Source organism: Barbus barbus (genome assembly GCF_936440315.1).
Source record: "Barbus barbus genome assembly, chromosome: 3".
NCBI classification, from domain to species: domain Eukaryota; kingdom Metazoa; phylum Chordata; class Actinopteri; order Cypriniformes; family Cyprinidae; genus Barbus; species Barbus barbus.
In genome coordinates, this window is record NC_136731.1 from 17,197,456 (window position 1) to 17,223,503 (window position 26,048).

General features: G+C 37.7%; 1 protein-coding gene across 3 annotated transcripts; it reads left to right on the forward strand.

Annotated features, from left to right (window-relative positions):
- The first annotated feature begins 1,194 nt into the window (after positions 1 to 1,194).
- On the forward strand, positions 1,195 to 25,016 carry LOC306850937 (transcription activator BRG1-like). Of its 3 annotated transcripts, XM_079386912.1 has the most exons (35): positions 1,202 to 1,311; positions 3,381 to 3,667; positions 3,786 to 3,918; positions 4,935 to 5,032; positions 5,478 to 5,912; positions 6,204 to 6,302; positions 6,428 to 6,680; positions 6,803 to 6,929; positions 7,441 to 7,614; positions 7,739 to 7,912; positions 8,012 to 8,179; positions 8,277 to 8,327; positions 9,522 to 9,652; positions 9,841 to 9,895; positions 11,714 to 11,826; positions 11,944 to 12,091; positions 12,190 to 12,353; positions 13,271 to 13,337; positions 13,521 to 13,631; positions 15,069 to 15,311; positions 15,438 to 15,551; positions 17,191 to 17,298; positions 17,401 to 17,487; positions 17,597 to 17,643; positions 17,729 to 17,895; positions 18,084 to 18,247; positions 19,320 to 19,547; positions 19,649 to 19,726; positions 19,812 to 20,030; positions 20,112 to 20,374; positions 21,808 to 21,913; positions 22,184 to 22,285; positions 22,618 to 22,750; positions 22,886 to 23,022; positions 24,364 to 25,016. In XM_079386912.1, exons 5-35 carry the CDS (start codon positions 5,555 to 5,557, stop codon positions 24,394 to 24,396), a joined length of 4,422 nt encoding a protein of 1,473 aa, XP_079243038.1. In that variant the 5' UTR covers positions 1,202 to 1,311; positions 3,381 to 3,667; positions 3,786 to 3,918; positions 4,935 to 5,032; positions 5,478 to 5,554; the 3' UTR covers positions 24,397 to 25,016. The 3 variants fall into 3 exon arrangements, with proteins under 3 accessions (XP_079243036.1, XP_079243038.1, XP_079243037.1); XM_079386910.1 differs by lacking the exon at positions 4,935 to 5,032 and having other exon boundaries at positions 1,195 to 1,311; XM_079386911.1 differs by lacking the exons at positions 1,202 to 1,311; positions 4,935 to 5,032 and adding an exon at positions 1,406 to 1,543.
- The last annotated feature ends 1,032 nt before the right edge of the window (positions 25,017 to 26,048 follow it).

The window sequence follows — 26,048 nt, forward strand, 5'->3', positions numbered from 1 at the left end:
TTTTTTAAGGATTTCTGACCCCGGGACTCAACTATTTTCTGCAGTTCTCCAGCTGTGGTCCTTGGAGAGTCTTGCACTCAAACTCTCTTCCTCACCGTGCATTAGGACGATATAGACACACGTCCTCTTCCAGGCAGATTCATAACATTTCATGTTGATTGGAAATTCTTAATTATTGCCCTGATGGTGGAAATGGGAATTTTCACTGCTCTAGCTCTTTTCTTAAAGCCACTTCACTAATTTGTGAAGCTCAATTATCTTTTATCAGAAATATATTCTTTGGTTTTTCTCATTGTGATGAATAATTACGGGAATTTGAGCTTTGTTTTCCCTCCTATTTATATTTCTGTGAAACAGGAAGCCATGGCAGGATAATAATCATGTTCATAATCACCCTGGAGTGCTCAAAATTGTAAATATGAGAATATGGGAATATACTTCAGAGATATTTTACTCATAAAAATTTCTAGGGGTACCAATTATTGTGTCCAACGTGTATTTGAGAAATACATTTGTTTCATAATGAGATTTTCCCCCATTTTCTATTGTTTTAGTTCAATGAAAGGTTTGATTTTGGTGATTTTTTTAAATGAAAGATCAAAAGGATTAATAATGCAAGTTTATTTTCAGAACCTTCTTTGATCATATTTACCAAGGGTACCAACAATTCAACAAAACACTTCTTATTATCAATGTTGAAAACAGTTATGCTGTTTAATATTTTAATGGAAACCATTACTTTTTTCAGGATTCGTTGATGAAAGGAATGTTGAAAAGAACAATTTATATTAAAAATAACATTATAAATGCCTTTGCTGTTTAGTAGAAATGGCTATTTCAGCTGGATTTCATATAGAACATAAGCTTCTCAGGAATTTTCTGTAAGGTGACTGTTTGCTTGTTCAGAACCTGATTTACTATGCTACGAAATAGCACTCATCTACTGTTCACGACGGACATATGAATAATAATGGTAGCAAAAACCGAAAATAATGCACGTACCTATTAAAAAAAACACATAGGCCCTATAATATCCACAGTAGGTTTCCAGAAGGCAACCAGCAGCACCCATCCCCCATTCTGCCATGCAGCCTACATTCAGCTCTGCATCAGGCGCAAACCGGGAGCTTCCGCTCGTTGTTGTTAGGGGGCGCTCGCGAGCCGCTGACTGAGGCATTCAGGCCGCTCTAGAGACACGATCAGACACAATCATGGGAGGGGGAAGTGAGAGGGAAAAGGAACTAGCTGAGCTGCCCTTTGTTTCTAGATTTGCCGAAGAGTACGGGGAAGAGACCGGTGCGAATCTATACTGTAAGTCACGCTCTAAACGCGGCACAATGTTTGTAGAACACATGACGTCATGGCGGACTTTTAAACTGATACATTTTGTACCGTTATAGAACGCGGATTCGTTGTTTGTTTCGCGGGTTTGCTGTGCTCGGATCAGTCCGACATTACAGCACCGCAGCAGCGGAAGAATGAATGAATAAGTTTTTGGAATGTAACTCGAGCGGGGGACCGGGGTCAAGCGTACGGGAGGCGGGTAGGATCAATCATCTTAAAAGAGATGCTCGCGATATTTACCTCTGAGTTCGAGCTTTATTACTCAAATGACTCGGTTTTTTAAAGCACACACGGACATGGAGAAGCACAGCATGGCCGACTGTAATCACACATACAACCCTGGTCCTTTGTCTTTCCTTTTGGGTCTTGTTTGTGGTCTTTAAACTGGTTCTCAAACGTTTAAACTTTCCTCCAACACAAGCAGTCGGGTATAAAACATATCGGGGATGTTTTAACCGGTTTTAAACGTCGTTTTGTTGTGTGTCTTTGGCTTTAATGGAGCTCTAATGTTTCTATTTTCCCCTAACGTTAGTTGGGTCACGTCCTTAAAAACCAACAAAATAATTTTAGCATTGTCGTAATTGTATATAAAGTTACATTTCCCAAATTACCTACAGCATTATATCGTAATGTGTTATCATGTTGGAAATGGGCTTTAATGATTGTGGGATGTTGTTGGCTAATGTTTAGCTATACAATGTTAGCCGGCTGCTAATTGATGTTAGCCTTGGAAAAAAACATAAATTGGCGTTTATTTTATCGCCGCTCATTAAAACCGTTATTTTTGATAGAAGCTTGTTTTCATACCATAATTATAAGTGTTTGTAAATATGTGGTTATTTTTGTAAATAAGCTCGCAAACTGCTTGTTAACCGGCATATGCATTTTCAGGTAGTAATTACATCATTAAATCTATTTATTTTGTATTAATTTAGTTTACTTTCAGCTGTTTAATGAATGAAGTACTGCATGTGTTTGTGACATATGGCTAAAAACAGTTGCTAAGAGCCAGTTGAAGACGCAAATTGCGTTGTACACCGGGGCTAGTTGTCACAATGGTTGCTCCAGTAAATATTTCTCAGGGCGAATTTGTTTGTCAGTTTTTAGATACTTTTTCTTGTTTATTGAACATTTGCATTGTTATTGGCTGGGAAAAAAATATATACGGATCATTTACCCCTGTGACAACTTGCCCCAGTGGTCTAACATGTTGCCACAATTAAACCCTGACATTCTTTATTAAAGACCTTCAGATAAATTTAAAACGTAAAACAGTTATGATACACTTTTTAGCATTCAGTGCTAAAAAATGCATTGGTGTAATTTAATGTTTTTTACTGTCATCTAATTGTTGTAATTTGTAGTTCATGATTTTTAAAAATATAAGTCTTTTGTCTTTAAAATTTTTCATATTTTAAATGCAAGATAATTTCTTAAGATCTGTGATTTGTAATAGCGTAGAGTCTCCTCAGTTTTTTTAATGTTAATATTTTGCATATTAACTTTGACTGGTATCTAATAGGCAAACTGAAATGCAATCTGATTTAAAATAAACCTTTGGGGTATTCACTGGAATATTTTAATGTAGTCTTTGACATACACTACGGCACAGATTAATTAACCCATTTTTATGCCTCATTTCAAGGGCTGTGCTTTTATAGTTATAACTGGATTCATTCAATGATTAATGAAATGCAGTACAGGTATGTTTTTAGAAACTGAGCTTTTAAAGCATTAGGGTGAGATCAGATATATTAGTGTGGTAGTAATATACATGAGCATGAGCCTAGGAATATTTTTAGTGTCTTGTATTCTCCGCATTGTTATTAGCTAAAATTGTTAAATAAATGTAGTTAAATATAAGAGTATTTAAGTAAATATTAAATAAAATAAAATATTTAAACAAAGTTTATTTGATAAATAATATATTTTTAAGTTGTTTTAATTTTTTTCATGTTTTCTGTGTATGTCAGCAGCATAATAAATCTTGTTCATCAAGGCTTCCGGATAAAAAATAGTTTTATTTTCTATTACAGGCTTTCTGAAAACACATACAGAACTCTGTTTTTCTGCCTCTCACTTCTTCCGGCTCTGCTGAGAGATGTCCACCCCTGACCCACCCATGGGCGGGACCCCTCGGCCGGGCCCTTCCCCGGGCCCTGGGCCATCTCCAGGGGCCATGTTAGGGCCTAGTCCTGGACCCTCACCTGGCTCTGCTCATGGCATGATGGGCCCCAGCCCTGGGCCCCCCTCCTCAGGACACCCACTACCTCCACAGGGCCCCTCAGGTTACCCCCAGGACAACATGCACCAGATGCACAAGGTACTGCCAAGTTTTATCAATATGTGTCTGATTCATTTGTGGTTCTGTGGCATGTTTAGTTTCTGCTGTTTGGATGGTTTCTTTATTTTGTCGTTCTTTATTTTGTATTGTTTTGAAGCCCATGGAAGGCATGCATGAGAAAGGCATTCCTGAAGATCAACGCTACGCTCAAATGAAGGGCATGGGCATGAGACAGGGTGGCCACAGTGGCATGGGACCTCCACCCAGTCCTATGGACCAGCACTCTCAAGGTATCTGTCTGTCTGTTGTTCTAGCTGTTTTTTTGTTTTGTTTTTTTTATCTTACTGTCGGTCTATCGCTCTTTCTGATACTCTATCACTTTTTCTGTCTTTTTTCACTCTTTCTGGTGCTATGTCTATCTGGCGTTCTTACCAGTTTGAGTCTGGCTGTGTCTGGATTGGTCTTTCTATCTATCTGTCATTCTGTCTGTCTATTGTTTGCCTGTCTGTTTCTTTGCATTAGTCTGTCGCTCTTTGTTCTGTCTGTCATTCTGTCTGTCATTCTTTAAATCTGTTGTTCTATATCTGTCGTTCTGTGTGTCTTTTGTTCCACCTATGTGTCTTTGTATCTTTCTGTCACTATATTTGTCTGTCGTTCTTTCTATCTCTTATTCTGCCTGTTTCTTTGTCTATTGCTCTATAACTCTTTTTGTTCTTTTTCTATCTCTGATTATTTTAATGCCTTTTTATGTAAAGCACTTTGAATTACCATTGTGTGTGAAATGTGCTATATAAATAAACCGTTTATTTTTTTATCTCTTATTCTGCCTGTTTGTTTCTTTGTATCCGTCTTTAGCACGCACTCTCTATCGCTGCCATTCTGTCTGTGTGTCTGTCTATTGTTCTACCTATCTGTCTGTCGCTCTGTCATTCTGTTGTTCTGTTTATCATTCTATCTATCTGTTATTCTATTTATCGTTCTTTCTGTCTTTTGTACTTTTTGTCGGGTGCTCTCTCTGTTCTATCCCTTTGTCTGTGTTGTTCTTTCTATCATTCTGTCTGTCTTAATATATATGTCCTTCTCTCGTTCTAGCTATGATATTTACACGTATGAAATATAAGATATGCAGATGTTTTGTGAGCTCTGTGTCTGTTATATGAAGAACAGAAGGCACGCTCACTGCTAAACTGTTTTAGAATTAGTCTGGGTATAGAAAAGCCATCCAACCTGTTTGCTCACGTTTCCCTTTGATGTGCATTGCTTTCTTCCTCCACTGGGGCCGCTTGCGCCCTTGTTTTCCATACAGAAAGAAATGTTGGTGTACAGGGTTACCCTTTTGAAACGGAAAAACCCACAGCTCTTGGAAACCACAGACTCATGACAGAAAAAGAAACAAATATAAAAGTAGGATGTGTTTAACTAGTTGAAAGCAAGTTTGTTGTTGTTTGTGCAGTCCTGTTTGTAAATCACATTTATATTTTAGTGGTACAACTTGTGAATTTATTTTTATTCACAGAATTAGACCTTGCTTGTAAAATTTGGTATCCTATAAATCTTTGAGATTTTTATTTTTTTTTACTTTATGATGTACTACATTTTTTTTTCTCCTGATTTCCTGCAACCTCTGCCTTCACTATTTTTATTGCTCATACTCTAAGTATCAAACCCCTAAGTATTTATTTTTTGATCTGTGCCTGTTATTTCCTGTTCTGTGCCGCAGACATGAATGAAAGCTCAAATTCAGAACGCATTAGCAGTTAAAGTAGTAATGCATTGGAAAACATTCAATGCTTGGCATTTTTCTACATTTTCTTCTGAAAATGTAAAATCAAATGGTCTTTTTTTCTAGGTTACCCCTCTCCTTTGGGTGGTTCTGAACATGCCCCCAGTCCGGTACCTGCTAATGGCCCTCCATCTGCTGGCCCCATGATGCCTTCTGGTCCTGGTGCGATGGAGGGCGGTGACCCGCAGGCCATGGGTCAGCAGAACCGGAGCGGAGGTGTCGGTGGACCTCCAAATGCAGGAGGACCTGGTGGTGCTGGCGGACCCACTCCTTTTAACCAAAACCAGCTTCATCAACTGCGGGCACAGATCATGGCCTATAAGATGCTAGCACGTGGGCAAGCTCTACCTGACCACCTCCAGATGGCAGTGCAAGGGAAACGGCCCATGCCAGGCATGCAGCCAGGAATGCCCAACATGCCCCCTGCCTCAGGGCAAGGAGCAGGACCACCTGGACCAGGAGGCCCTGGACCTGGGGGATACAACTACAATAGACCACAAGGTGAGGCGATATCTCGGGATAAATTCAGAGCTCTCCAAAATGCTGAAATAAGCACCATATAAAATTAGATGACATTAAAGCCTGTTTTTAGGATCCTTTTTTTTTTAATTGCATCATTTTCATAAACATTTCCTGCACATTAAGTACAATGTAAAGTCATAAAATGTAAAGTGTAACCAAATATTTTATTATAGTATTTTAAATGAGCTTTTGACCTTTTGTAATGAAAATCTTCTACATGGCCTTGAAAGATAATTTATATTTATAAAAATAACTTTTTGTATGTTACAGGAATGGTCGGACCAAACATGCTGCCTCCAGGACCTTCTGGTGTTCCTCCAGGCCTGCAGGGACAACCCACCAATGGACCACCTAAATCCTGGCCTGATGGTCAGTAAATTGTGAAAATGATACACAATCACTACCAGTTATCAACTCAGTATTTAGTCTTATTGTATTCTGCAAAGAGACAGTCATCTCGGAGTCATGAATTTACCATGTCTTTGTAATCCCAGGGCCCATGGTGAATGCTGCCGCACCTGCAAGTGCCCCACAGAAGCTGATACCTCCTCAGCCAACGGGCCGCCCGTCTCCAGCACCACCTTCAGTTCCTCCCGCCGCATCTCCCGTCATGCCCCCTCAGACCCAATCTCCAGGACAACCAACCCAGCCACCCATGGTGCTTCATCAGAAACAGAACCGCATCACACCCATACAGAAACCCCGGGGTCTGGACCCAGTGGAGATCCTCCAGGAGAGAGAGTACAGGTGAGATGAGAAAAAGAAATGGCAAATATGGATGTTTGAGTAAACACACTCTTCAAATTCTGGAAACACAACCCTTTGAACTGGTTTCACCAACATTTGATGTTGCTGTTTCCATCTGTTAGGTTACAGGCTCGTATTGCTCATCGTATTCAGGAGCTGGAGAACCTTCCAGGCTCTCTGGCTGGAGACTTGAGGACCAAAGCCAACATTGAGCTCAAGGCACTCAGGCTCCTGAACTTTCAGAGACAGGTATGACTTGTATCTGCTCATTACAGAGATTGGTTGACTTTACTTTTTTGCAGAGCTTACAAATTGCAATTGTGTTGTCATTATCACTCAGTTCAAAGTAATTCTACACAAGAGACATTTTATTCACACAGTTCAAATACTGACATGTTTTTTTTCGCCCCCTTTTTTGATGACAGGTCTGATCATCAGCTGTTTTTAAACAATCGACTGATGTCCGATAATTATGGATAATTGTTTTTTCAGATACGGATTATTGGCTGATACATCAGTGCATCCCTAATTAACAAATTAAATTAGGCTATATCTATTGTTTGTTACTTATCTAATTTATTTTATTTGTGTTTATATTTATTTACCTAGTTTTAGAACAAAATTCTTGAATTTTGTCAGTTTACATATATCTTGCTTGGAATTATAATGCAAAATGTTCTGGAAGGTGGTTGTGATTGACTTCAGCCCAGTCCTGCTACATTTTAGTGGTGTTTGACCCATGTTGTCCTTCTCAACGCAGCTCCGCCAGGAGGTGGTAGTGTGTATGAGGCGTGACACGGCCCTGGAGACAGCGCTGAATGGCAAGGCCTACAAGCGCAGCAAGAGACAGTCCCTGCGTGAGGCTCGTATCACAGAGAAACTAGAGAAACAGCAGAAGATCGAGCAAGAACGCAAGCGCCGCCAGAAACATCAGGTGCTGCACCGTTCTAGCTGCTTTTTAAATCATGCTAAATGTGTGCTTCACACTTTAAACCTGATTCAGAAATGACAAAAGGTTGATGGTGACGGAACCGCCTGTTCTCTTATTGCCTTCGTAGGAATATCTCAACAGCATCCTGCAGCATGCAAAGGACTTCAAGGAATATCATCGCTCCATCACCGCAAAAACCCAGAAGTTGACCAAAGCTGTAGCCACGTACCACGCCAACACTGAGAGAGAGCAGAAGAAAGAGAATGAGCGTATTGAGAAGGAGAGAATGCGAAGGCTGATGGTGAGATGCACAGACTTGGTCCTCAAATAAAGACGATAAAGACCTGTTTTTCTGAGCAGATGTCTGAAAAAAAAACTCTTTTGTGCGTGTTTCTTCCAGGCTGAAGATGAAGAGGGTTACAGGAAGCTGATCGATCAGAAGAAGGACAAACGTCTGGCTTACTTGCTGCAGCAGACGGACGAGTATGTGGCCAACCTCACAGAGCTCGTCAGAGCTCACAAAGCTGTCCAGGCCCTCAAAGACAAGAAGAAGAAGAAGAAAAAGAAGGTGATGAGATTCACTGGATTGGAAAGAGTTTTCGTAATGGAATCTAAGTCAAGTTGTCCTCAGTTGTTTATCTTTCTGTCTGCTTTTCTCCTCACAGAAGCCAGAGAACGCTGAGGGTGGAGCTCCTGCTTTGGGTCCAGATGGAGAGGTGAGACCTTAAAGTAGGGGTTTGCGATATGATGATTTTAGATCATGGATGATAAAAATGTCTCCACGATCTTTTTTTTTTTTTTTTTTTTAATTATCGTAGTATCGTGATACTGAGCACATTCTATCAGTTGCAATTCTGGCATCTCCGTAATCAGTGTTAACTCGGCAGTATAATTAAAATCACAGGACACTGCACTTATTCACAATCACAAAAGTACATTGTTTGCATGTGCTTTAAAGCCTTGCCGGTTTCATTTTCAATGTTTCATTCACGCGCTGGTCTGACGTGCGCTTTTTCTCAGCGCCGCGTACACCCGAAGCGCACGCACTAAAAAGCCTGTCAAACAGCGCCTGATTACTGAACTAAGTTATATTTTGCGCTAACTTAGCAATTATGTTCAGCAGAAGAAAGAGACTCATTCAGGTTTAAAACTTTTGAGTGCGTAAATGATGGCATAAAATTAAAAATCACTCACTATTCTTGACTGAAGAACAATACAGTTGCTCTAGGAATCGGTATATATAGTGTTTTATTTTTATTTGTTCATTCAATTTAATGAATGCTCCTGCGAAATACACCTATTGTACCTGAAAATAAAGCACTGTTTGTTTTATTTGTATATTATGTGTAGTTGTAATGTGTATATTTGTTCTTATTTTTTAATAACAAAGATATAATGACTAGGTTTTTATCTTTGCCCACGTTGACCTAAACATCTGCCATTCTTTTAGTTTTTATTTTGTTACCTTAAAAGCTTTGTCTTTATAATAGGGAAATTAGTTTGGCTGTAATGCTCAGACAACTTGCAAAATAGAAAAACCAACATGACAAAGAATCGTGATAAAATTGTGATATTTCTAAAAGGAAATCGTGATATGATATTTTTTCCATATGGCCCACCCCTATCTTAAGGTATATTTGGCTATAAGGGCTTTTGCACCAGAGGAACCTTTTCATAGTTCCTTGATCTATTGGCAGAAGTACTCATGGTGTGTTCGCACCTCAGGAACTAGGAACGGATTTAGTTCTAGGAACTCTGTTTGGGGGAACTAATTTAGCTCCTACTTCAAAGTAGGGTCTTATAAGTTTTATAAGAATTATAAGTTTATGTAATTGAATATCATGGACACTTATTAGCCACAAACAGTGGTAATTAATCTAATACAACTATGTTATTGTCTTCTATTGTAGCCTCTGGATGAGACCAGTCAAATGAGTGACCTACCGGTGAAGGTGATTCACGTGGACAGTGGGAAGATCCTCACCGGCATGGACGCTCCTAAAGCTGGACAACTGGATACCTGGCTGGAGATGAATCCTGGGTGAGTGAGACATACTTTAGTGATCTCATTCTTTTCAAATATGATTTTTCTCAGTACTTGAGTATCTACTACTGAAAAGGGTTGGAGAAGCACACCATAAACACTTAATATTGTGTATTTATTATTTACATATATCTAAAGCAGCAGGTTTGAAAGTGTCTGGGTGCTATTTTGTTCATTTTCTGTAGGTACGAGGTGGCCCCGCGGTCTGATAGTGAAGACAGCAGCTCGGAGGAGGAAGAGGTATGGCTGTTCTCCAGCTCTCATATCTGTATTTCTGTTCAGTGTCTCTTGAGCAACACACTGCTGTCTGCAAGGGCTTTACATGCACTTGAAGAGAAAAACTCTCTGGTTTGTGTGTTCACGGCCTTGATGTCAGAATGTAGGCATCATCAAAATAAGATTAATAGCTAGTTTATCATGCGATACTGCTTTCATGACCTGATACAGATAACAAATGTTTGTCTTTATTAGAGCCCGGCCGATATATTATTTTGCCGATTTTAACGGCCGATATGAGCCTGTCACACATATATCGGTATCAGCGAATATGCCGCTCATATGAACATTTTTTTTTTTACAGAACAAAAAATGCAGATTAAATGCTTCTAAATGGTGTAATTACTTAGTTTGTCCAGCAAAGTTTGCTACTGGCGATCCAGGTCACTGTAGAGATGCGTGGATGAGCTCAAACTTCACACGAGTCCGCTGCTTCAAATGATCCGCCCGCCACCCACCTGCACCTATAATTGAACGTCACATTACAATGATTCTAATTCTTAGTTTTGCATGATGATATGCTGAATGGATGGTTCATTTTTAACAAAACAGACGGAAGCACAGAATCCAGTCATAAAAATGGAAATTACTGTACCACGTGGAATTTCACGGAATCTGTCATTTTTTTTATGAATAAATAAAAACAACTGGTCAGTGCACTTAAATTAAATCGCGATATAGTTTCTGTGAATATTAAACTGCAAAAAGACTATTTAAATACAAATCCTCATGTTTTGGGTGTTCATTTGATTACCATAAAATACACAACACAGAATTTGTGAAAAAAAATATTATTCATTATTAGTATTATTTATTCGTTTTAGATGTTTACATTTGGAAAAATTGTGCTTCCTGCATAAACCTGCCCCTGTTGGATTGGCAGCCCTACACAGTTATATATTTATTGTACTATTTGTGTATTAAGGTTATTTATAATAAGTGAAGTGAAGTTTACTGTTAAGTGCACTGATGCCAGACTCATTTTGGATAATAAAGTTTGTTAAATTGTTAAATACCCTGCCTCCATTACATAGGCCTGTGTTTGTCACATCATAAGTGTTTGATCACCACATTTGAGTTATCATTGCTAAAAATGTTTGTGTATACCAATATGTGTATGTATATGCATGCATGTATGTATATTCTGTTTATGTATATACTGTATTCTATATACAGTACCAGTCAAAAGTTTGGACACATGAATGGGAAGTGTGTCCAAACCTTTGTCTGGTACTGTACTATAATATACAGATAAAGAATATCGGCCGATATATCGATATCAGACTTATTACATTTTTTTATTTATTTAGTTTTACTCCCTAATATCAGTATCTGCATCGGCCCCAAAAAAACAATATCAGTCAGGCTCTAGTCTTTATGCAACAATACAGTGTCCAATACAGTAGACTGATATTAAAAAGCTATTTTAACCATTCATGATTTGATGTTACGCCCACATACTGATGTAAAATGTGTTAATTGAACCACGTAGTGTATGTATTTTATATTTACAACATTCTATTTTATTTATATTCCCATTAAATGTTTTATGTAATTACAAAATTGTCTAGTAGTTTTACATTTCATAACTTCCATTTCATTAATTTTCTTTGTGATCACAAATTAATTATATAGTACAACATTTGAAAAACTTTTATTAATGTGGTTGTCTCACATTATACATTTTATAACCTCCATTCATTTAATTGATTGATTGAATAATATCTCAAGATCTTTCCATTTCATTGTATTAATGTACTATTGTATTTTTCATTTGTAAAGGAAGAGGAAGAGGAGCAGCCTCCGCCGTCTCAGGCCCCATCAGAGGAGAAGAAGATTATTTCTGATCCAGACATTGAGGATGTGTCTGAGGTGGATGCCCGTCACATCATTGAGTACGTTACTGGTTTAGAGCTGTGCTTCTTTACATCCAGATGGGATTATGTTGTTCTGTCCCATGCTCCTTTTGGAATTCTATTCTGTTATGGTAATATCCATGATGTCTTAAACAGGCATGCAAAGCAGGATGTTGACGATGAATACGGTAATGCAGCGTTCGTTAGAGGCCTGCAGTCGTACTACGCCGTGGCTCACCAAGTCACAGAGAAGGTGGAGAGACAGTCAAGCCTGTTAATAAATGGACAGCTCAAACAGTACCAGGTACAGACCAAACAAACTGCAAATACACCCCAAAATCTTTAGTGAACTGATCAGATTTGTTAAATGGCATGCTGTTGTTGCATCGGTCTCGTCTGCAGATCAAAGGTCTGGAGTGGTTGGTGTCTCTGTATAATAATAACTTAAATGGCATTCTGGCTGATGAAATGGGTTTGGGAAAAACCATCCAGACCATTGCACTCATCACCTACCTCATGGAGTACAAACGCCTCAACGGACCCTTCGTCATCATCGTCCCCCTCTCGTGAGTCACTTTTCACTCTCTCTACACTAGAGCTATGCCATACTAGAAAAACTGACATTGTGGGATTTATACATTACAATATGAAAACTAGAGAATTTTTATTAGATGACTTAAATAGCTATATTTGGAAAGAATCATTCTACAATGATTGGAGTGGTTTTGTTTGAGTACATTTGTATATAAAATAAAATTAAAGATTTGAATAGTCCTTTTAGGGCTGAAAAAAAGTTTCCATTTAAGGTATACTCTATACAAGGACCTTATTTCAGTAACCAAAAGTAAAACAAAATTTTCTACAAAGGCCACATTTCCACTGATTTTGACATTCAATATGACACAAATACAAAATTTTCTTTTTTAATTATTCTAAATAATAAAAAAGTGTTAGGAAATGTATTGTAACACTGCTATTATGCTATAAAAAGGGGAAAAAGTGAGTATACAGAAAATTATAGTACATCTTTAAAATTACAGTATTATTTACATTTTAAATTCTTCAATTTCAAACATTAAACCATCAAACTTTTATTCCAGCAGATTTATTTACACGTGCAGCTCATGTTTTTTCAAAATGTCTTCATTTACTGTCAAGCGAGACACAAAAACACTGCATCATGAGCTTCAAGCGTGCAGATGAACACTGTGCCGTACTTCACTCTGAAACCCACAATGCTTGTTTATTTCAGTCGCAGCCTTCATGATTTGATACCCGCTCTAATACATATTGCAATTTTTATTCATTTTATTTGGATACATATTATGCAGCCCTACTCTACAGTGTAGAAATGTTGTTTGTATGTCTGCCTGTAACTTATCTCTGCCATAACCATCTTTTTTTCATTTTGAATTGATCTATTACATTTGGTAATATTTCAACATAATTACTGTGATATGTATTTATGATGATTTGTTTTCAGGACACTGTCAAACTGGGTGTACGAGTTTGATAAGTGGGCTCCATCTGTGGTGAAAGTTTCTTATAAGGTGATTACTTGATTCATGCAGTAAACAATGTATTGAAATGATGTCATAAAACAATTTTCAGCAAATTCTACGATTTTCCATAAACTAATGCCAAGTAATAGAAAATAAAACAGTCACTGAAGCAAGTAAGTGAAGGATATTACAGGATTAATAATTCATTTTCTTTGCTTGTTTTCATCTCAGGGCTCTCCTGCTGCTCGCCGTGCTTTTCTTCCAATTTTGCGCAGCGGCAAGTTCAACGTGCTGGTCACCACTTACGAGTACATCATCAAAGACAAGCAAGTGCTGGCCAAGGTACAAACCTGCCCAGGCCTGGTTGCAGAATTAAATTACTGAGTGTGCCTCTAAAATTAATGAGGCTTCTCTAGTCTTAATGCACATCTATTTTTACACACATTATTGCTATAGTTATCACCGTAATTATCACTCAGTGTCACGTATCACGCCAGTGTCAGTTATTGCAATTTTGAGAGTGAATTCCGCATTTATGTGTGGATGTGATTCCCCAAACTTTGCAGCGTGTATGTGGCTGCTGGTCCTCTTAACAGCATGAAAAACAAAAGTTTTATGCAAATTCTGAATGGATTATATATAGCCTAGAAAGCTTGCAAAGAGCACTCTGTTATAATTAAGTTCTGTAATAAGTTTAAGTAAATAAGTTCTGTTATAATCAATGAAGCTCTTTACATTGCACAATGAATCTCTTATTTACGTTGTGTCTACACTTATTTTGTTATAATGAAATGATTTGCAAGCGTGCTAGACAAAAACATGCATTTTGAGCATTAAACCAAAGACGATATGCTTCTGATTGGCCACCCTCTGGCATCCCACTGTACAGCTGGGCCTGAACCTGCCAATTGTCGAACTATCATCATCTGACATGTTGTTTTATTTTTTTTAACAAACATTTTGACTGTTGGTCATGAAATTCTCATCTCTCACCTGGAGTCTTGGGGGGGGGGCACCCATGCTCTTTTCTCTCTATCTACTTCCCTTGGGGTCCATCCTTAGGAAGCACAACGTTTCTTTCCATTGTTACGCTGATGATATGCAAATCTATCTGCCTGTGACCACGAAAAATAAGAGTGCTCTTAATAGCTTATCAGCGTGTCTGGATGACTTCAAATCATGGCTTTTTTTTAAAAATTCCTTTTTTCTGAATTCAGATAAATCAGAAGTTATTGTTTTTGGTCCCTCTGAAACTAGAACACAAAACAAGCTTAATCTTGATTGCTTAAATTTAGCTATTTCTTAAGTGTGGAATCTGGGTGTGGAAATTGACACTAAATAATTAAATAATCTAGCACCATTTTATCTGTCGAACTTGGTCTACCCTTACACTCCTACGCGAGGACTTAGATCGGGAAACAAATTCCTCCGTCAGATTCCCAGAACTCGCTTGAAGACAAATGGCAATAAAGCCTTTGAAGTGGCTGGCCCCACACTGTGGAATAATCTCCCAACTCGAATTAAAATGGCTACCACTTTATCCGAGTTTAAATCCAGTCTCAAAACTCATTTGTTTGTCTCTGCTTTTAACATGTAATTTTTATCCAGTTTTTATTGTCTCTGATTGGTTGATTTATTTAATTTGTGTACTTGTTTTGTAATTATTGTACAGCACTTTGGTCGGCCTGTGGCTGTGCTTAAATGTGCTTTAGAAATACGCAGAACTTGAACTTGACTGAGAACCGCTTGCTCAGTTTCTGATGCTCCTCTCTCTTTCAGATTCGTTGGAAGTACATGATAGTGGATGAAGGTCACCGTATGAAGAATCACCACTGCAAACTGACTCAGGTGTTGAACACACACTACCTGGCACCCCGGCGTGTGCTGCTCACCGGAACGCCGCTGCAGAACAAGCTGCCTGAACTGTGGGCGCTGCTCAACTTCCTGCTGCCCACCATCTTCAAGAGCTGCAGCACCTTCGAGCAGTGGTTCAACGCTCCATTCGCCATGACCGGAGAGAAGGTATGAAAACTTTTAGTAGGTGTACTAGTACATTTAGACCGGATACAATAAGTTGAAATTCTGTGTTTGTGTCATCTAGCTCTATAAACGTACCATGTTTAAACTACTTCCTGTTGTGTTCTAAAGGTGGACCTGAACGAAGAAGAGACCATTCTGATCATCCGTCGTCTGCACAAAGTGCTCCGCCCCTTCCTCCTCAGGAGACTAAAGAAAGAAGTGGAGGCCCAACTGCCCGAGAAGGTTTGTTTTATGCTTGAAACTGTTCAGCCGAATAAAAAATGTTCATGCTTTTCAATAGTTAATGTATTTAATTAACTATTTAGTGTATTTCAGTTTGTGTGTTTGTTCTGACATGGCTTAAAGGGTGATTTTTTTAAAAAACAATTTTTTTAATTAATTTATTTTTTTATTACTACTTTTCCTCCCTCTTCAATCAAAGGAAGTATCAAGTAGTACTCTTTAATAAATACAAAAAAAAGTTTAAAATCTGCACTACTCAATCCATACTTTCCAGTTTCAATTAACAGTAAAGAACATGTAACCATTGTTTTATACTTATATGCACCAATAAAAAAAATACATAGTAATAAACAACAATATTTATCTACGTGCTCTACTGTTCAGAAGCTTGGGCTGCATTTATTTGATCACAGCACATTTAAAACCCTAATATTGTGAAATATTATTACAATTGTTAAACATTTTTTATTTGATCCTGCAGAAATCATTCTAATATGCTGATTTGCTGCTCAAGAAACCTTAGTATTAAAAACATTTGTGCTGCATAATATTACTTTACTTTACTTTTGTCATTTAGCAGACGCTTTTGTCCAAAGCGACTTACAAATAAGAAAAAGTAACTAAAACTAAAAAGTTACAACTCTATAAATACTATCTACCCACATATTTAAGAAAATAAAGAAATTAAATAAAATTAACACATGCATATAACAACAACATTTCAATAATAAACATATCAATGAAAAAATTAAATAAAAAGCTACTACTATCCCTTGCCGGTGTCCCTGCCCGGTGGAGTCGCACGGTAGAGTCGATGGTCTTTACACTCTTTGGGCTTCACACTAAGAGGGCTTCACACGACGACTGCCGCGACCGCTACCGCGGTATAATAACCTTTATTATACCAATCTAACAAATGATCGTTTCAATTCAGCTGGACCCACTTTCCTGTTTATCAACTACAAGTGGCCAAGCAAGTGCACACACTGACAAGATACACGATACAGTACGAGACCAAACGCGATTTCAGCAACTCTCATCCTAGTAAACAAAATAAGCGTTTCCTAGCAACGGCAAATGCGCTAAACACTGAGACAAGTAAATACACTTACGAGCTGATTTTAAACTTCCGCTGATAGACTGCTTCTCTTAAAGACCACTTCCATTACACTGCCTTCTGCTGGCGCTTGAACCCACTTTCCTGTTTATCAACTACAAATGGCCAAGCAAGTGCACACACTGACAAGATACACGATACAGTACGAGACCAAACGCGATTTCAGCAACTCTCATCCTAGTAAACAAAATAAGCGTTTCCTAGCAATAAATAATTGCCATATTAATAATATTAATGTGTAACACTGTTGAAGTCTGTACTGTTACTACTTATACTGATAAAAACTAATTGACCCCAAACCTTTAAACAGTATTGTCGTTTTAGTAAAACATTTTGATGCATGTGAATTGCCGCATAGAGATTTAAAGCAACAAACGAGTCAGTTATGAATTGATCTTCAGAAAAAAAAACGATTGCCATGTTTTCTGCAGAAATTACATTACACTTTTTTCATATGCAATTTTTTAAAATTGTTTTTACATTGAAATGTAAATCTGTCCATCTCTGTTTTCTTGTGTTCAGGTGGAATATGTGATCAAGTGTGACATGTCGGCTCTACAGAGAGTGCTGTACAGACACATGCAGGCTAAAGGAGTGCTGCTCACTGATGGCTCTGAGAAAGACAAGAAGGTGAGAAGACATGATTGAGATTGAAGAATGTGTGAGTGCATTCAGTGTGTGTGTGTGTTTCTGAGTGCCTCTAATATAATAATATCTTCATGTTTGTTACAGGGTAAAGGCGGCACTAAGACTCTGATGAACACTATTATGCAGTTGAGGAAGATTTGCAACCACCCTTACATGTTCCAGCACATTGAGGTGATCATTTGTTTCACATAGTCCTCATAAAAGGTCATTTAAATTCTGGGCATTTATCTGCTAGGTTTATGGCACCTTGTTTGATGTATTTTTGCGGTCTGTTTTGCAGGAATCTTTCTCTGAGCACTTGGGCTTCACTGGAGGCATTGTTCAGGGGTTCGTAGAACACTAAAATTTTGAAACCTTTCATTCTCATTGGTTTTCTCTGTGATTTATCGTGTACTGTATCGGCTCTTTGTAGACTTGATTTGTACCGTGCCTCCGGTAAGTTTGAGCTGCTGGACCGCATCCTGCCGAAGCTCCGCGCCACCAACCACAAAGTGCTGCTCTTCTGTCAGATGACCACGCTCATGACCATCATGGAGGACTACTTCGCCTACCGCAACTTCAAATACCTGCGCTTGGACGGTGAGTCGCTTCAACCAGGTTCACACAGAATCAAGAGTTTTAGGAAGATATTTTTGCATGTCCTGGGAAAAACTACTGTATGACTTAATCAGCTGTTTGGTTTTATTTGAAAAGTCCTGGCTAAATAATTCATTCAAATCTATGAATCACAGTTTAATTGTGATAATATCATTCTTTTGTCTTTGTAGGAACCACTAAGGCTGAGGATCGTGGCACGTTGCTGAAGAACTTTAATGATCCGTCCTTTCAGTACTTTATCTTCTTGCTGAGTACCAGAGCAGGAGGTCTGGGGCTGAACCTGCAGTCTGCTGACACTGTTATCATCTTTGACAGCGACTGGAACCCTCACCAGGTACAATACTGTCCCTTTAAATATAGTGGCGTTTAACAATAGGGGAAACTTTTGATGTGATAAAAGTTCTTGTAGTAGCTTATTGTTCGCAAATCCCACTCACTTTATTGTAGACAGAATAGTTAGAGCTTACATAAATTATATAATAGAATCATTAGTGAATAAATTTTAGAATAGATTCATTCATAGTACAGAATCATTGTAGAATAGAATCTTTAGAATCTTTGTACAATTGAAAGTATAACCTGATGTTACCTTTTTTTTTTTTTTAATTAAGAATGGATTCATTGCAGAATTGAGTCTTTAGTATAGAAGCATTGTGGAATAGAATCTTCAGAAGTATTTGAATAGTATCATTGTACAATATAATTTTTAGAAGTCATTAATTGCAGAATTGAATCTTTAGTGCAAAATCATTGTGGAATAGAATCTTTAGAATTGTTTTAAATGAAATAATTGTACAATAGAATCTCTAGAATCATTGTAGAATAGAATGTATAATTGAATGTTAATTTGTAAGTCATTTTTATAATGCATTAATTGTGGAATTGACTCTTTAGTATAGAATCTTTAGAATCATTGTAGAAAAGAATCTTTAAATCACTGTTGAATAGAATGTATAATTGAATGTTTTTTTATAAACCTAGTATTTCTCATTTGTTAAATCTTGTTAATTGGTAATGCTTTGTTCATTTAGCAAATTGAAATGTTTTAACTGGATTAGTGTTTGTAGAAATTAACATTGCCCTAAATTATAATATTATAAATGCTGAGAATTTTACATTTTTCATATTACACAGGACATTTTTACAGATTTAACCTTATTGTAAAATTTTGCCATGTAAGCTTTAGTACAATAGAATCTGTGTAAAACAAAATTCAATAAACATTTACATAGAGAATCTTTAGAGTTTCTGTGGAATAGAATGTGCAGCAGTTTCAGTAATATTAAGCAGCGGGTTTCTTCTCTGTGACTGTCATGATTCTTATTGATTTGATGCAATGTCTCTTGTTGGTTTTATTTTTTCACAATATTTTATGTCTCTGAATGCTTCTTTCTTGTCTCTCTTAGGATCTGCAGGCCCAGGATCGTGCCCATCGTATCGGGCAGCTGAACGAGGTGCGTGTGCTGCGTCTGTGCACCGTGAACAGTGTGGAGGAGAAGATCCTGGCTGCTGCCAAATACAAGCTGAACGTGGACCAGAAGGTCATCCAGGCCGGTATGTTTGACCAGAAGTCGTCCAGCCACGAGCGCAGAGCTTTCCTGCAGGCCATCCTGGAGCACGAAGAGCAGGATGAGGTACAGACACCCGTTTATGATGGACAATTCCCGTGTCCTGTCAGCAGCCTCGGTTTTCTAAAGTTAACATTCACTCGCTTTTGTTTTCTCTCACATCTCAGGAGGAAGATGAAGTGCCAGATGACGAGACTGTTAATCAGATGATTGCTAGAAGCGAGGAAGAGTTCGATCACTTCATGGTTAGCGGCCCTACTTGCATAACTTTCATTAAATTGAAACTCTTTGTTTTGTTTGACTCCTAAATTTCTTTTTCCTTTCGTCCAGCGCATGGATCTCGACCGCCGTCGTGAGGAGGCTCGCAACCCGAAACGCAAACCCCGGCTGATGGAGGAGGATGAGCTGCCCACCTGGATCATGAAAGACGACGCAGAGGTGGAAAGGCTCACTTGCGAAGAAGAGGAGGAGAAGATGTTCGGCCGTGGCTCCCGTCAAAGAAAAGAAGTGGACTACAGTGACTCCCTCACAGAGAAACAATGGCTGAAGGTGAATGAGGAATCACAAATGCTTTGTATTGAACCTTTGGTTATAAAAAGGAAGGCGTATTGACATTTTACTGCTTCTCAGGCCATCGAGGAAGGCACCCTGGATGAGATTGAAGAAGAGGTGCGCTACAAGAAAACGACCCGGAAAAGAAAGCGTGACCGTGACCTCGACCTTCCAGGCCCGGCCACACCCAGCTCAAGTGGGCGGAGCAGAGATAAAGATGACGATAGTAAGAAGCAAAAGAAACGAGGTCGTCCGCCTGCTGAAAAACTCTCGCCCAACCCTCCCACACTCACCAAGAAGATGAAGAAGATTGTGGATGCAGTAATCAAATACAAGGATGGGTTAGTCAGTCACTTCTACTCCAGTCTAGATAATAATATAATCCCTTATCAAAAATCAGTGTGGGTCAAATTGGCCCATAAAATAATATTTGTTGAAAATACTGGTTACTGGTACTGGTTTTTTTTGGTAAATTTGGTATATTTCTCTCATTTAGGATCATAAACATGCATGTAAAGTTTTGTAATTCTAATGTGAAACGTTTCTATTATGAATATGATGTTTCACAATTAAAGACAAGTGCACAGAACAGAAAAAATAAAAAATCTCAGGTTCTCTCTAAAGGTATTTACATTTACAGATTTAGCCAGGTGATTGTATTTGTAGAAATATACACTGCATTAAAGACATTTTATTTAGTTTTATTAGTTCATGCATGTTAACTTTGCTAGGAGTTAAACCCATGAATTCAGTGTTGCAAATAGAGACCTGCGCAGGACGGATTTTTCAGTCTCACGGCCGCCCGCTCCCTCATAAAATATATATCTGGTCCCGCTTCCGCCCGCATAAGTAACCTATAAAGTTTTTTTTTTCAGTACATCGAAGAAATTTACATGAAATGGTTCTGTAACATCTCTTAAGCTCCACAACATCCCAGCGCAAATGCTCCCGATAAAATATTTGTTATTTAGGCTAAGCATCAACATTCACAAACCACTGTTATTTTTAATAGAAAAGCAAGCATGGGCTGCTGCGTGCATGGTTAGGCATGGCAAAATACGAGCAGCGCTTCCTTTATTATCACTAAAAGGACATCTCAGTTCATTGCGATCTTATAAAGCTCTGTTATAACACAATGAACATATGCACAATGAAACTTTCACAATGTCTACACTTGGTGTATTAAAATGAGGTGATTCGTGAGCAGGCAATTTCAGCACTGCGGTGATTCTAACTTAATCACCTCTGATTGGCCATTGCGTTCCAGAAATCAACAGCTGAGTCTGTGATTGGCTACATTGCGCAACCCTTTAAACACATGTTCTAAATAGAAATTCTGTCTAGCTTGCGCATGTTAATCATTTTAATGTTAATATTAGTTGTTCTTGTTGCTTTTGTGCAACACATAAATAACAATTTACGTTTTAGACATTTTAGGTTTAGATTATTTCTATTTTGCGGAGTCTCACAAATAATTTTATTCTCCCGCATCCCGCACACACACACGTCTCTTCCTGCCCGCACCAGCACTCGCCCATCAAGAGTTGTCCCTCGCCGCACCCTGTTGCGTTGGGTCGAAGTGCTGGTCTCTAGTTGCAAATACCGTTCTGTACGGTTTGATATGCAGAAATGTGTTTTCCACCCTTATTCTGTTCAAAATGGTGAAATGTGTGTTTTATTGAATGACAGATAGTGTTGTTTTATGCTCTATTTAATATAGATTAGATAAACATTTGTGAGTCATGCTTTTTTTTGTCATTTTTATATTTAACAGCAATGGAAGACAACTGAGTGAGGTGTTTATTCAACTGCCATCTCGTAAAGAGCTGCCAGAATATTACGAACTCATTCGCAAACCTGTCGACTTCAGGAAGATCAAGGTTTGTCTTTATTAGGCTGGTGCACCAACACCCGTTGAAATGCACTAAATATTCACACTAATCATAATCATAATATTTACGGTGTAACTTGGAGATATTATTATTATAATTTTTTTTTAAGGTGTACATTTTTTAAGGGGCTGTTGTTAATAATATTGAGCCCTTTTTATGAACAGTTTTACGCTGATTACAATACAGGTTTTTTATCATTTAACTCTAAATTTCCTTCAAGTTATTTATATTATGAATGCCTGGTAATGCTTTGTGCAGGAACGCATTAGGAGTCATAAGTACCGTACTCTGAATGACCTGGAGAAAGATGTCATGCTTCTCTGTCAGAATGCTCAGACCTTCAACCTGGAGGGATCACTGGTAATATTTGTTTTATTAATATTGTTCATTAGTATAAAATTGTGTATTTTTTGTTTTAATAATTTAGTTTTTATTGTCATCTTAGTTTTTTCAAATGTCTAATATAGTTTTTTTTTTCTCAGTTTTAGTTATTTTAGTACTTCTTAAATTAAATAAAACTGATGCCTTAACAACTAACTGCAATTTAAGTAAATTTAAGATTTTTATATTATTTCTTATTTTCAGTTAATGTTTATTTAAGTAACATGCATTTTAATAGCTTTATTTAACGATGGTAGGTTGTTAGTTGTACTTCATTTGGCTGATTCAAATGAGACAATGTAATATTTCAGATCTACGAGGACTCTATCGTGCTGCAGTCTGTGTTCACCAGTGTGCGGCAGAAGATCGAGAAAGAGGAGGAGAGCGAGGGAGAAGAGAGTGAGGAGGAAGAGGACGAGCTAGATGAAGGATCAGAGTCTGAATGTGAGTATTAAATGACGATTCTGACACTGTAATCAAAATATTTTGTACAGTGCAACTATTATCTGAGCAGAGTATTTTGCATGTACAACTCAAATAGTTTAAGTCCATGATTAACATATGTGTGTGTGTCTTTAGCTCGTTCAGTGAAGGTAAAGATAAAGCTGAGCCGAAAGGAAAAGGTGGAGAGAGGGAAGGGAAGACGCCGAACCGGACGCAGTTGGCGCCCTAAACCCGTCGTTAGCGATGACGAAAGTGAGGAGGACCAGGAAGAGGTACTCATGAATAATTAATATGGAACTTAAAGGAAAAGTACACCAAAACAGAAAATGTTTAATAACACAGGCCTAAATCTTGTATGCTAATTTGCAAAAAAAGAGTCTATTCCTTTTTTTTTTTCTTTTTTTTTTTTTAAGTCAAGTTTTAGGTGTAATGTTGAAATGTATCATTGAATTTACAATCTGCAATGATGTGGAAAACAGGATTAGGCATAAAATAGGCCACGTACACACTGTAAGTTTCAGGTGTGACAACCGCTTTTAAATGCGGGATTGAGTCCCCTAAATTATAGTGTGTACGGAATAGCATTCACTCCTGCATTTGTAACCATAGCAACATTTTTGCATCTTGCGGAAGTGAATAAAAATTTAGCCTTTTGCTACTTATCTGCCATTTTTAGATATAGACTCTTTTTGTCCGTTGATTTGAACAAAACTACCGTTGATAGACGACGTGCTGTGTTTTGTTTATGCTCGGGAGGCTGCTTTAGAAAGCGCTTCTTGCAGTGTTGCTATGTCCTCATGTCATGTTGTTTGGTTTAGCTCATAAAGCTAGACACTTTATGGAGTTAATAAAGTGGTCTTTTTCGGATAGAAGTTTATGATTTTTTTTTTTTAAATCATAAAAAACAACGCATTTGGGTATCTTAGTGTTTTTTTGTGCTTGTCCTTGTTGTTTTTTGTTGTTTTTTTCTATGAAGATCTGGCAACACTGACACTTTAGCGCAGGGCTCGTGAGTGCAACTATTTTTTGCATCTCACATACAAACGAAGACGTTTAAATGCGTCATTAACAACTAGTTGTTCAGTTCGGTTCCGTGTGCCACCGTTACAACACACTGCATAGAATTACTGTAAATGCAGTTGTCACTACTTGTATTTTTGGGGAGTTAATGCGGTTGTCACTCCCGTATTTGAATAAATTGTGTGTGTACAGATCACAATAAAGGAGTAAACTGACCACCGAATTTAGCTGCAGTGTGTACGTGGCCATAATGTCTTCTTCATTCATACATGTGAAAATTGTTTGAGAATTGAACAAGTAGTTGTAACCTGGTTCAGACTAAGATATGAATCATGTCTTAGTGGCAGGTTTTTCTGATCATTAAGGGGTAATACAAGACAACATCACCTTACATTTGGATATTGGAAGCAAAATGCTATGAAATGCGCACATTTTGTGAGAAACTGACTTGCTAGAGAAAACCAGGCACTGTTTTTGGAATCAGCACCCCAACATTAATATTGGATTTCATGCAAATATGATGCAGGGTGGTTTTATTTGCACTCCTGTTGTTGCTCACATATGCTAATTATTTTTCTAATGTTTTTATATAGGAGCATTCAGCTAGTGGCAGCGAGGAAGATTAAACCTTCTTCAGGATCAATCACTTCTGCTGCAGATACGTCATTTTACATGAGATTCAACAGACGCCCGCTCCTGAAGGGCCTAGTTTTACCCTAGAACAGCACATTTTTAGAGAGAGGACATGTATACGAGAACGATTAAATGATAAAATGACACTATAAAATGCAGAAGAAAGCCCTTCCATTTGCATATTTAAGCAGACGATCTCATTTTATGTATAGCAAGACAGTTTAAGTATTGGGCATTTGTTTCTTTCCGTATTTGTTTTTATGATTTTTCTCAAGGACGTGACATAAGATGAACAGATATCTGACAGACTGACTCACAGTGGACCAGTAAGAGCGGATCATGCTTCAATATCCTCTTATTGTTTTTAGCCGTGTGAACGTCACCCCTTTGCCCCAAGACCCCAGAATGCATGTTGTTTGTGGAGAACACAGCCAGCTATTTCTCTTTCCGTTTTTCTTTTGATCTGTTAAAATTAAGATTGCAAAGTGGATTAAGGTACTTCCTCCTTATAGACTTCCTGTCAGGAGAAATGGGGGAGAATAGGGTGTAGGATTCTGTACTGTGTCAATGTCACTGGATTTCCAAAATGCACAATAAAGGCATCTCAGAAATACACTGCTTCAGGTTTATTTATGCACACAAGTTGAAACTTCTGTTTTAGTAGAGATTAATAATGTTCATGATAAAATACTGATCTATTTAGGTGTCTAATAAAGAATATGCTTTACTGATTTGAGACAGATTGTGCAATGCAAAATCAAAGGATTAAAGCAACGGTAAGGTTTTTTTTTTGTATTTTTTAAATATCAGCTTCAAAATCATTCTGGTTGTACATACTACTTAAAAGGTCAATGACTGCACTCACATATTTGTTTAGAGCTGTTTTGGTCTCTTTACTTGTAAGCAGTGCCCGATCTATGCATATTTCTCTCCTCATTCAAACAAGATTACTTTTTCCCTGGAAAAAGCAATATTACAGACTGCTATTTTTGTAAGAAGTGGTGGTTTAACGTCTTGATGGATTTGTTTCATACAAAACATGCAGCATTTTGCCGTAATAGAAGCAAAAAAGAAAAATTCATTTGTACGTGTGTACATATATGTATACGTATGTGTATATACACATGTAAATAATATTACTTTTTTCAAGTAACTAGTAAAGTAACGCATTACTTTTTAATTTACAAGAAAATATCTATTACTTTTTCAAAAAAGTAACGGCAGTTACTTTTTTCCCCATTTATTGAGTGACTGCGCTGCGTGAACATGCTGTTACTGTAGTTCTAGACTAAATGTGAATGTGCATGAATTCATCCCACTCGCAAAAAACACATTTAGTATTCATCAAAATTAATTAAAACAGTGAAATGCAAACTATGACGCAAACCTGCAGTAATTAAATGTTAAACAACACAAATGTATCTAATCCCATTTTATTAACCAATGTCTTTGCTGCTGACCTTTGATGATCCAGTTCAACCATACTAATAAGAAAAAATGACTTTAGATAAACTAGCAATTGTGCTTCATTATTGTTTTTATTGCTGAAGTGTGTTGAACCTTCTCCTGCGTTCTACTGTACAGACGTGAATTTACTTTTCCTTCAGCCTGAGGTTTATTCATTACACTTTTTGGTGTGAAAGGG